This window comes from Halichoeres trimaculatus, unplaced genomic scaffold, assembly GCF_033239565.1.
Source record: "Halichoeres trimaculatus isolate MK-OKI-2021-1 unplaced genomic scaffold, fHalTri1.1 fHalTri1_scaffold_55, whole genome shotgun sequence".
In the NCBI taxonomy this organism is placed as follows: Eukaryota; Metazoa; Chordata; class Actinopteri; order Labriformes; family Labridae; genus Halichoeres; species Halichoeres trimaculatus.
The window spans coordinates 233,036-245,000 of NW_027437234.1; the positions used below are offsets into that span (position 1 = coordinate 233,036).

General features: G+C 41.7%; 1 protein-coding gene across 1 annotated transcript in view; it reads right to left on the reverse strand.

Annotated features, from left to right (window-relative positions):
* lamb4 (laminin, beta 4) overlaps positions 1–11,965 on the reverse strand; it is a 42,740-nt gene that overhangs the window by 23,619 nt on the left and 7,156 nt on the right. Inside the window, exons 5-12 of the mRNA XM_074665203.1 lie at positions 11,555–11,743; positions 6,218–6,281; positions 4,626–4,840; positions 4,319–4,439; positions 3,756–3,944; positions 2,356–2,511; positions 2,111–2,214; positions 1,592–1,671 (exon numbers count right to left, since the gene is read on the reverse strand). Of these exons, the coding sequence (XP_074521304.1) occupies positions 1,592–1,671; positions 2,111–2,214; positions 2,356–2,511; positions 3,756–3,944; positions 4,319–4,439; positions 4,626–4,840; positions 6,218–6,281; positions 11,555–11,743 (1,118 nt within the window). The remainder of the gene's footprint in view (positions 1–1,591; positions 1,672–2,110; positions 2,215–2,355; positions 2,512–3,755; positions 3,945–4,318; positions 4,440–4,625; positions 4,841–6,217; positions 6,282–11,554; positions 11,744–11,965) is intronic.

Consider the following 11,965-nt stretch of genomic DNA (forward strand, 5'->3'; position numbering starts at 1 on the left):
TTGGGTTTTTTGGGTTTGTTGGGTTGTTTGGGTTTGTTGGGTTTGTTGAGTTTGTTGGGTTTGTTGGGTTGTTTGGGTTTTTCAGGTTTGTTGGGTTTGTTGGGTCCATTGGGTCTGTTGGGTCTGTTGGGTTTGTTGGGTCTGCTGGGTTTGTTGGGTCTGTTGGGTCTGTTGGGTTTGTTGGGTCTGTTGGGTCTGTTGGGTTTGTTTGGTCTGTTGGGTCTGTTGGGTCTGTTGGGTTTGTTGGGTTTGTTGGGTTGTTTGGGTTTTTTGGGTCTGTTGGGTTTGTTGGGTCTGTTGGGTTTGTTGGGTTGTTTGGGTTTGTTGGGTTTGTTGGGTTGTTTGGGTTTTTTGGGTCTGTTGGGTTTGTTAGGTTTGTTGGGTCTGTTGGTTTTGTGTGGGTTTGTTGGGTTTGTTGGGTTGTTTGGGTTTTTTGGGTCTGTTTGGTTTGTTGGGTTTGTTGGGTCTGTTGGGTCTGTTGGGTTTGTTGGGTCTGTTGGGTTTGTTGGGTTCATTGGTTTTGTGTGGGTCTGTTGGGTTTGATGGGTCTGTTGGGTCCGTTGGGTCTGTTGGGTCTGTTGGGTTTGTTGGGTCTGCTGGGTTTGTTGGGTCTGTTGGGTCTGTTGGGTTTGTTGGGTCTGTTGGGTCTGTTGGGTTTGTTGGGTTTGTTGGGTCTGTTGGGTCTGTTGTGTTTGTTGGGTTTGTTGGGTTGTTTGGGTTTTTTGGGTCTGTTGGGTTTGTTAGGTCTGTTGGGTTTGTTGGGTTTGTTGGGTTTGTTGGGTTTGTTGGGTTGTTTGGGTTTTTTGGGTCTGTTGGGTTTGTTGGGTTTGTTGGGTCTGTTGGTTTTGTGTAGGTTTGTTGGGTTTGTTGGGTTGTTTGGGTTTTTTGGGTCTGTTGGGTTTGTTGGGTTTGTTGGTTTTGTGTGGGTTTGTTGGGTTTGTTGGGTTGTTTCGGTTTGTTGGGTTCGTTGGGTTTGTTGGGTTGTTTGGGTTTTTTGGGTTTGTTGGGTTGTTTGGGTTTGTTGGGTTTGTTGATTTTGTTGGGTTTGTTGGGTTGTTTGGGTTTGTTGGGTCTGTTGGGTTCGTTGGGTCTGTTGGGTCTGTTGGGTTTGTTGGGTTTTTTGGGTTTGTTGGGTTGTTTGGGTTTGTTGGGTTTGTTGATTTTGTTGGGTTTGTTGGGTTGTTTGGGTTTGTTGGGTCTGTTGGGTTCGTTGGGTCTGTTGGGTCTGTTGGGTTTGTTGGGTTTTTTGGGTTTGTTGGGTTGTTTGGGTTTGTTGGGTCTGTTGGGTTTGTTGGGTCTGTTGGGTTCGTTGGGTTCGTTGGGTTTGTTGGGTTTGTTGGGTTGTTTGGGTTTGTTGGGTTGTTTGGGTTTGTTGGGTTTGTTGAGTTTGTTGGGTTTGTTGGGTTGTTTGGGTTTTTTGGGTTTGTTGGGTCTGTTGGGTTCGTTTGGGTAAATAATGTTTTTTTTCTCTGGTCTGAGTTTTCTTTTATTCTGTTTCAATGTAGATAAAGAAAATTAAACATCACCATGCTGGATTTCTACACACCCAGAATAAAGTATTTAGAGATTGACAGTTTGAGAGCTGACGTACGTGTTGCTGTGAGCTCCTCCAATGTCACAGTCGCAGGGTGAACAGCTGAACGCAGAGTTTCCCAAACCCCAGAAACCTGGCTGCAGACGAAGCACAAACAGAAACACATCAAAGATTGAAACCATTCAAAGGTGAGGGTGGGTTTATATAACAATAACCAGGTCCTAACCCAGGTCTGATTCTTTACAAGGACTGGATCATTACAAGGTAGGGATCATTATGGGGTCTGGATCGATAGGTCTGGTTTATAACCAGGTCTGGATCAAAATGAGGTCTTGATCAAAACAAGTTATAGAGTTTAAATTAGAGTCAGGATAACTTTGAGCACAATGTTAATAACAGTCGAGGTTCTGATCAAGTCAGAACAAAGATAGGAGGTCCAAAGACGGGTCCAGAAAAGGTCAGGGTCACAGAGTTTGTTACAGGAGTGTCAGAAGTTCTTCAGTTGGTTGTGGGGACACTTGTAGTTCCCTGAGGTGACCAGCAGAGGTCAGGCTGCTGTCTTCAGGAGCCACTCACCACGCAGCGATCACACAGCGGTCCACTCGCAAAACGTTTGCACTCACAGCTTCCTGTCTGCTGATCACATGACCCAGCACTTCCCAAGCCATGACACCTGCACACTGTAACACACACACACACACACACACACACACACACACACACACACACACACACACACACACACACACACACACACACACACAGTTAAACACAGAGAGGTAGTCTCTGTCCTTGATTCTGACTGAAAGCTGATTGGTCACCCTGACAGCCTGCCGGGTCGTCCGCTCTCAGGTTGAAGAATCCTGGTTTGCAGCGGTCGCAGCGCTGACCCTCCACATTCTCTTTGCACGTGCACTGACCGCTCAGAGCATCACACAGCCCGCCACCCTGAGAGCCAGACGAGTCGCAGTGGCACGCTGAAACGAGAAGTCAGACGAGAATACATGATGACATAACCTCATTGTGGGAAAAGAAGACAACAGAGAGTTAAAGGCGTCACCAGTGACTGTGTGTGGGGAGAATTAGGCTCAGACAAACCAGTCGGCTTCACCGAGCTTCACTCTGCAGGTTCTGAGCAAAGAGCTCAGATTGTTCAGGTTTTACATGCAGTTTGTAGCTGCAGACAGCAGAGGGCAGTGTTTCTCTTTACTGCTCTGCTTTGTGTCAGACACATCTGAACTGGTTCCTGGTCTGATTTAGTTTTCACTGGTTCAGGGTTTAAATTAGATGTTAGTGGAGCTGAATGGGAGAAGAAACCCCACAGAAATGGCCATACCTCACTGACCCATCCATCCATCCACCCATCCATCCATCCATCCATCCATCCATCCATCCACCCATCCATCCATCCACCCATCCATCCATCCATCCATCCATCCATCCATCCATCCATCCATCCATCCATCCATCCATCCATCCATCCATCCTTTATTTGACACCTCAAGTATTGGAAACCTGGAAGTTATCAATCATTTTATTGCCCCATTAAAACAAAACAAAAGAAAACAAAAGAAAACAAAAGAAAACAAAACAAAACAAAACAGTACATAACAAAACAAAACAAAACAAAACAAAACAAAACAAAACAAAACAAAACAAAACAAAACAAAACAAAACAAAACGGTGTACATTAAAGTCATTTTTAAAGCTAAAGGTGAATGTAAAAAGGACTGCATGAGTTTATTTATGTCTAGAGAGTTCAGGTAACATGACATAATGTAAAACCTGGTCACTGTCTCATGCTTGGTCTAAAATAGGCCTACGCTCAGAAAGTGCTCATAAAGGGCTCAAAAGTTTGCACGAGATCACCAACACACCTCAGGACCTGACAACAGTCCTCAGAGAGTTGGTGGAAACAGAATCGGTCAGTGTGTGGACCACAAGATGATCAGAAGAATGAAGACGGGCAAAACACAGCAGGAGAAAAATCACAGGGACAGAAGTTCAACGATCCAGACTCACAGGGAGCACAAACTACAAAACAAAACAGGAAAAAGAGCACAAACTACAAAACAAAACAGGAAAAAGAGCACAAACTACAAAATAAAACAGGAAAAAGAGCACAAACTACAAAATAAAACAGGAAAAAGAGCACAAACTACAAAATAAAACAGGAAACACAGGGAAAAAGAACTTCAGAATTAATCTAAGCCAAACTTACGTATGCAGGCCTGCGGGTCGTCTCTGGATCTTTGAGGATCCTGGTACAGAAAAGGTCGACAGTGTTCACACTGAGGCCCGGCCCTGTCGTGGCGACAGTTGTCACAAACGCCACCACTCACACCACCCGTAGCTTCAAAGCGAGAGACGTCAAAGTGGCACGACTCGGATAGACCGTTGCAGTTACATCCTTCAGGAGGAACAGAGAAAACAGCTTTTCTTTAAAAATGAAAATATGCACTTTAAAAACATTTACTCTCAGTTTAACTCTTAAAGGAATCAAAGTTAATACTACACTACCACAAACAACAACAACAACTACTATTGATGAAAACAGCAACAACAACAACAACAAAAGTATTAAATGATAATAATGATAATATTAGTGTTTTTAGAGGGCTGAACGCTGCAGTCACACTCAGGCTTATTTTTCCTCTTCTTCTTCTTCTTATCGTTCTCATTATTACAATTACTGTCATTAGTGTCATTATCATTATTTCATCACCTGCACACTCAGTCATTTGACTCAAGTTCAACTCAAAGAGCAAACTATTAATGTCTTACTCCGACAGATGTCCGCTGTGTTTTCTCCTCCAGGCCTCCAGGGGGAGTCATGGTAAAAGTCCTGACATCTCTCACAGTTCTCTCCTGCAGTGTTGTGCTGGCAAACACACTGACCGTGAACCTGAAAGACATGAATAGTTTTTACCTGAAGGTTTAAAGAGGACCTAAAAGCTGAGCAAGTCCCACACTCTGCTTTCTGGGACCGGCATCAGAGGGTGAAAGACGGACCTGGACTAGTCCAGACCTGACCTGTATGAGACCTAGAGACCCAAATCAACAAAATACAGGAAGAAGTTTTGTTTGTCACCATGCCAGTCTGGGTGAAGACATCCCCACGTCCAGGGTCTACAGGTGTACACTGGCTTGCGTGTCCGTTACAGAAACAACTTCCTCGGACCACCATGTTGTAAAGAGCGTAGTAATATTTTTCCTGAGGGTTTCTGCGGCGTCGGGATAGCAGAGTGTCGCCAAGCGTGAAGAGACGAGTGAAGTTCACCCGAATGTTGGTCACGGTGATGAGATCTGAGATAAAAAACAGGTTTTAATTCATAAATATGATTTCATGGTAGAATAAACATTTGATAATAACCCATCCCTAAAGCTTCATCATTCTCTGTCCGGGCTCTGCAACTTTGACTTCGATAAGAGTCGTTTTCCCTCAGCTCACCTGGAGTAAAGTCATCCAGACACAAAATCTACTTTATCTTCACTACCAAAACAGAAAAGTGGATGAAATTCTAAACATAGTAAAAATCCAGTGAACCAGTCAGTGAGCAGATGTTTTTTTAATTAGTACAATTGTACATGTGAAGTCTTAGTGTATTATTTTAAATAAATTTGCACAAAAAAAAAATGAAATCTTAAAAACCCCCCACCAAAAAAAAAAAAAAAAAATTAAATTTCAAACCTACAAAAAAGAAAGAGTAAGAAAATATTAAATATATATAAAATGTTTTAACATGAAAAAGAAAAAAAAATTGGAAAAGAAAATTCTGTAGAAAATCAGATTTTTTTCAACTGAATTGTGAGAGTGTCAAATTTCACATTTTTCTGAAAAAAAAAATTGCAAATTATTTTAACTCTGGGTAAATATTAAAATTTTGTGATAATAATGACAACAAATAGTCAAATTAGAGACAATTTTAAATTTCATAAATTTTCAATTTAAAAAAAAAAGATATATATATTTATTTTTTTGCAAAAATAGTGAATACCTGAATCCAATAACAACCGTATACCACGCTCAACTGGTGAGTTTTTATCGTTTGCTAATGTCTGCCTACATATCAAACATGTGTATGGAGCCGGCAGGTTGGCAGTTAAACAAATCCGTCCACACAGAATTAAATCCTGTATTTTCTTCCTGATGTATTTTTCTTTTTAGTGTTTTTAGTTTTCTTACCAGGGCTGTAAAACTTGAAAATGTTAACCCAGGATTTTATTTAGTGTCAGTGTTTTAATCACCAATAACCTCTGTAAGAAAAATAACTATTCTTTATTTCTATAATATTTTTAAAGCTACAAGGAGCCACTGCAGAGGAGTCAAAGGGCCACATGAGGCTCCAGAGCCACAGGTTGAACACCCTTTATCTATGTGATAACATTTTAAAAGTTTTGTCTTTGTAATTCTAACATTTTAAATTCTAATTAAATTTCACTTTGCACTACTTCCACATTTTTAAAACAATAAGTCTTTTTTTTTTTAAGTGAAGAATCAAAAATAAGGTCGGGCTAAACTCAGTGAAACCTCAGTCTTCTTCAATGAATCCATTTCTTTTTTTTTTTAAAACCTTCTACTTTGTTTCACACTTTAAAAAAACTAACTTTAACACTGCTTAAACACAGGTGTCACTGTACACACAACCAATCAGAATGCAGGATTTATATGTGTCATCTGACCTCGGATGTTGGCTGCGTATGGATTCTCTATTTCAAAGATGGGGTCCAGGGCTTTCAACACCACCTGATGAACATGCATTCAAAAACAAAAAACAACTTTAAGGTGTAAAGCAATAAGGAACATTTTTCAAAAACACTTTAAAAACAGGTTAGAAAAAACACAACAACCTTAAAATGCACAGTTACTGGATAATAAGGACAATCCTCCGCAAACAAACTTTATTTGATGTAAAAACCTCGATAGCTTTCAGCACCAGGGTGTGTCTGCGAGTCCATCCATAAGCAGTGAAACCGTTTGTACTAACATTAAGAAAAAAGCTTTCAGTGCTGTGATGGAGCCAGTTAAACAGTTTCAGCAAAGCCATCCATTCACAAAGGCAGAGCCCACCTAAGAAACGCTAACAGCAGGTCACTGCATGTCACTGCAGGTCACTGCAGGTCACTGCAGATTACTGCAGGTCATGGCATGTCACTGCAGGTCACTGCAGGTCACTGCAGGTAACAGCAGGTTACTGCAGGACACTGCAGGTTACTGCAGGTCACTGCAGGTAACAGCAGGTCACTGCATGTCACTGCAGGTTACTGCAGGTCACTGCAGGTTACTGCAGGTAACTGTAGGTCACTGCAGGTCACTGCAGGTTACTGTAGGTTACTGCATGTCACTGCAGGTTACTGCATGTCACTGCAGGTCACTGCAGGTAACAGCAGGTCACTGCATGTCACTGCAGGTCACTGCAGGTAACAGCAGGTCACTGCATGTCACTGCAGGTAACAGCAGGTAACAGCAGGTCACTGCAGGTTACTGCAGGTAACAGCAGGTCACTGCAGGTCACTGCATGTCACTGCAGGTTACTGCATGTCACTGCAGGTGACAGCAGGTCACTGCATGTCACTGCAGGTAACAGCAGGTCACTGCAGGTCACTGCATGTCACTGCAGATCACAGCAGGTCACTGCAGATCACTGCATTTGACAGCAGGTCACTGCAGGTCACTGCACCTTTTGGGCTGTTTAAAGATGGCGGACATCATGCTTATGTGTTACTGTCAAAGGAGAAATATTTAGAGAGCAGATGTCTAATGATCCAATGAAGCCATTGGAAAAGCAGCAGGAGGTTGAGCTTTACAGCACATTTCTTTATAGAAAATATTTTTCAGGTTACACATGAGATACGGGAGGAAATCCAAGGCTCAAACTGGCGAGGCTTGCTGCCGTCACTTTAAGAGTTTATGCTACATTTTACTCTTAAGCATCTGGATCCTTCGAGGTGTAAGTTGGTGAACAGCTGTTTGTGTTTGTGTTGGTCAAACAGCTGTTTGTGTTTGTGTTGGTCAAACAGCTGTTAATGTTTATGTTGGTCAAACAGCTGTTTGTGTTGGTCAAACAGCTGTTTGTGTTTGTGTTGGTCAAACAGCTGTTAATGTTTATGTTGGTCAAACAGCTGTTAATGTTTATGTTGGTCAAACTGCTGTTTGTGTTTGTGTTGGTCAAACAGCTGTTAATGTTTATGTTGTTCAAACAGCTGTTAATGTTTATGTTGGTCAAACAGCTGTTTGTGTTTGTGTTGGTCAAACAGCTGTTTGTGTTGGTCAAACAGCTGTTTGTGTTTCTGTTGGTCAAACAGCTGTTTGTGTTTGTGTTGGTCAAACAGCTTTTTGTGTTTGTGTTGGTCAAACAGCTGTTTGTGTTTGTGTTGGTCAAACAGCTGTTGGTGTTGGTCAAACAGCTGTTTGTGTTTGTGTTGGTCAAACAGCTGTTTGTGTTGGTCAAACACCTGTTTGTGTTTGTGTTGGTCAAACAGCTGTTTGTGTTTGTGTTGGTCAAACAGCTGTTTGTGTTTGTGTTGGTCAAACAGCTGTTTGTGTTTGTGTTGGTCAAACAGCTGTTGGTGTTGGTCAAACAGCTGTTTGTGTTTGTGTTGGTCAAACAGCTGTTTGTGTTGGTCATAGAGCTGTTTGTGTTGGTCAAACAGCTGTTTGTGTTTGTGTTGGTCAAACAGCTGTTGGTGTTGGTCAAACAGCTGTTTGTGTTTGTGTTGGTCAAACAGCTGTTTGTGTTGGTCAAACAGCTGTTTGTGTTTGTGTTGGTCAAACAGCTGTTTGTGTTGGTCATAGAGCTGTTTGTGTTTGTGTTGGTCAAACAGCTGTTTGTGTTTGTGTTGGTCAAACAGCTGTTTGTGTTTGTGTTGGTCAAACAGCTGTTTGTGTTTGTGTTGGTCAAACAGCTGTTTGTGTTTGTGTTGGTCAAACAGCTGTTTGTGTTTGTGTTGTCATAGAGCTGTTTGTGTTGATCATAGAGCTGTTTGTGTTGGTCAAACAGCTGTTTGTGTTTGTGTTGGTCAAACAGCTGTTGGTGTTGGTCAAACAGCTGTTTGTGTTTGTGTTGGTCAAACAGCTGTTTGTGTTGGTCATAGAGCTGTTTGTGTTGGTCAAACAGCTGTTTGTGTTTGTGTTGGTCAAACAGCTGTTGGTGTTGGTCAAACAGCTGTTTGTGTTTGTGTTGGTCAAACAGCTGTTTGTGTTGGTCAAACAGCTGTTTGTGTTTGTGTTGGTCAAACAGCTGTTTGTGTTGGTCAAACAGCTGTTTGTGTTTGTGTTGGTCAAACAGCTGTTTGTGTTTGTGTTGGTCAAACAGCTGTTTGTGTTTGTGTTGGTCAAACAGCTGTTTGTGTTTGTGTTGGTCAAACAGCTGTTTGTGTTTGTTTTGGTCATAGAGCTGTTTGTGTTTGTGTTGGTCCAACAGCTGTTTGTGTTTGTGTTGGTCGAACAGCTGTTTGTGTTGGTCAAACAGCTGTTTGTGTTGGTCAAACAGCTGTTTGTGTTTGTGTTGGTCCAACAGCTGTTTGTGTTTGTGTTGGTCAAACAGCTGTTTGTGTTGGTCAAACAGCTGTTTGTGTTGGCCAAACAGCTGTTTGTGTTTGTGTTGGTCAAACAGCTGTTTGTGTTTGTGTTGGTCAAACAGCTGTTTGTGTTGGTCAAACAGCTGTTTGTGTTTGTGTTGGTCAAACAGCTTTTTGTGTTTGTGTTGGTCCAACAGCTGTTTGTGTTTGTGTTGGTCAAACAGCTGTTTGTGTTGGTCAAACAGCTGTTTGTGTTTGTGTTGGTCATAGAGCTGTTTGTGTTGGTCAAACAGCTGTTTGTGTTGGTCTTAGAGCTGTTTGTGTTGGTCAAACAGCTGTTTGTGTTGGTCAAACAGCTGTTGGTGTTGGTCAAACACCTGTTTGTGTTTGTGTTGGTCAAACAGCTGTTTGTGTTTGTGTTGGTCAAACAGCTGTTTGTGTTGGTCAAACAGCTGTTTGTGTTGGTCAAACACCTGTTTGTGTTTGTGTTGGTCAAACAGCTGTTTGTGTTTGTGTTGGTCAAACAGCTGTTTGTTTTTGTGTTGGTCAAACAGCTGTTTGTGTTTGTGTTGGTCAAACACCTGTTTGTGTTTGTGTTGGTCGAACAGCTGTTTGTGTTGGTCAAACAGCTGTTTGTGTTGGTCAAACAGCTGTTTGTGTTTGTGTTGGTCATAGAGCTGTTTGTGTTTGTGTTGGTCAAACAGCTGTTTGTGTTTGTGTTGGTCAAACAGCTGTTTGTGTTGGTCAAACAGCTGTTTGTGTTTGTGTTGGTTAAACAGCTGTTTGTGTTGGTCAAACAGCTGTTTGTGTTTGTGTTGTTCAAACAGCTGTTTGTGTTGGTCAAACAGCTGTTTATGTTTATGTTGGTCAAACAGCTGTTTGTGTTTGTGTTGGTCAAACAGCTGTTTGTGTTTGTGTTGGTCGAACAGCTGTTTGTGTTGGTCAAACAGCTGTTTGTGTTTGTGTTGGTCGAACAGCTGTTTGTGTTGGTCAAACAGCTGTTTGTGTTGGTCAAACAGCTGTTTGTGTTTGTGTTGGTTAAACAGCTGTTTGTGTTGGTCAAACAGCTGTTTGTGTTTGTGTTGTTCAAACAGCTGTTTGTGTTGGTCAAACAGCTGTTTATGTTTATGTTGGTCAAACAGCTGTTTGTGTTTGTGTTGGTCAAACAGCTGTTTGTGTTTGTGTTGGTCAAACAGCTGTTTATGTTTATGTTGGTCAAACAGCTGTTTGTGTTTGTGTTGGTCAAACACCTGTTTGTGTTTGTGTTGGTCAAACAGCTGTTTGTGTTTGTGTTGGTCAAACAGCTGTTTGTGTTGGTCAAACAGCTGTTTGTGTTTGTGTTGGTCAAACAGCTGTTTGTGTTTGTGTTGGTCATAGAGCTGTTTGTGTTTGTGTTGGTCAAACAGCTGTTTGTGTTTGTGTTGGTCATAGAGCTGTTTGTGTTGGTCATAGAGCTGTTTGTGTTTGTGTTGGTCAAACAGCTGTTTGTGTTTATGTTGGTCAAACAGCTGTACGTGTTTATGTTGGTCAAACAGCTGTTTGTGTTTGTGTTGGTCAAACAGCTGTACGTGTTTATGTTGGTCAAACAGCTGTTTGTGTTTGTGTTGGTCAAACAGCTGTTTGTGTTGGTCAAACAGCTGATTGTGTTTTTGTTGGTCAAACAGCTGATTGTGTTTTTGTTGGTCAAACAGCTGTTTGTGTTTGTGTTGGTCAAACAGCTGTTTGTGTTTGTGTTGGTCAAACAGCTGTTTGTGTTGGTCAAACAGCTGTTTGTGTTTTTGTTGGTCAAACAGCTGTTTGTGTTTGTGTTGGTTAAACAGCTGTTTGTGTTTGTGTTGGTCAAACAGCTGTTTGTGTTTGTGTTGGTCAAACAGCTGTTTGTGTTTGTGTTGGTCAAACAGCTGTTTGTGTTTGTGTTGGTTAAACAGCTGTTTGTGTTTGTGTTGGTCAAACAGCTGTTTGTGTTTGTGTTGGTCAAACAGCTGTTTGTGTTTGTGTTGGTCAAACAGCTGTTTGTGTTTGTCAAACAGCTGTTTGTAGAGTTACTCATGGAGTTACTGGAGCTCTGCTGCAGCGTATGTTCTTAAAGCAGCTTTCATTTCACTGATTTTATTTGTGAGCTCCATCACTCAGGAAAAACTCCACACACACATTTCCTCTGAGACCTTTATCAACACCTACACCAAACAAAATCAAAGTGTTGGATGGGTTTTCAAGGAGTTTCCCTGACGCTCTGCAGCTGCATCACTTTCACGGTGTTGTTAATTAGCGGCTAATGCTACGGCCAAACATGCCGCTCCATGACGGTTACATTAGGACTGGACGTGCACACATGCCCCGAGCTCTTAACCTGCTGAATATGAGCTCATAAAGCAGAAAACTTTCAACATGTGAAACAGTTAACAACTGAAGACCACAGTGATTGATATTAACTCAAGACCTCCACCAAGAAGCACCTTAACACCACCTGGTACAAAGTGTGTGAACTGAACATGTCACCTCTCCGTCAGTAGAGGGCTCTGATCCCGAGTATCGGCTGTCGCAGACGACATCGTCGACGCTGTCGGCTGGCTCTGCAGACACTGAGGGGAAGTGTAACGAACAATCCTCAGCAAAATAACGGAAAACTTTCCAACTTTGTCCAAAATCCTTTGAACGTTCAACCAACATGGCTGCTGGACGAAAGCTCTGAAAAGACAGCAAAGGAAGTGACATCACAGCATTAATGAGATGATTTTGGTTCAACTCAAATAATAAAACGTGACTGCTGAAAATGTATCATTTCTTTTTTTTGATTCCCCCTAAAAATACGAGACAAACAATAGTTTGATATCTATCTATCTATCTATCTATCTATCTATCTATCTATCTATCTATCTATCTATCTATCTATCTATCTATCTATCCATC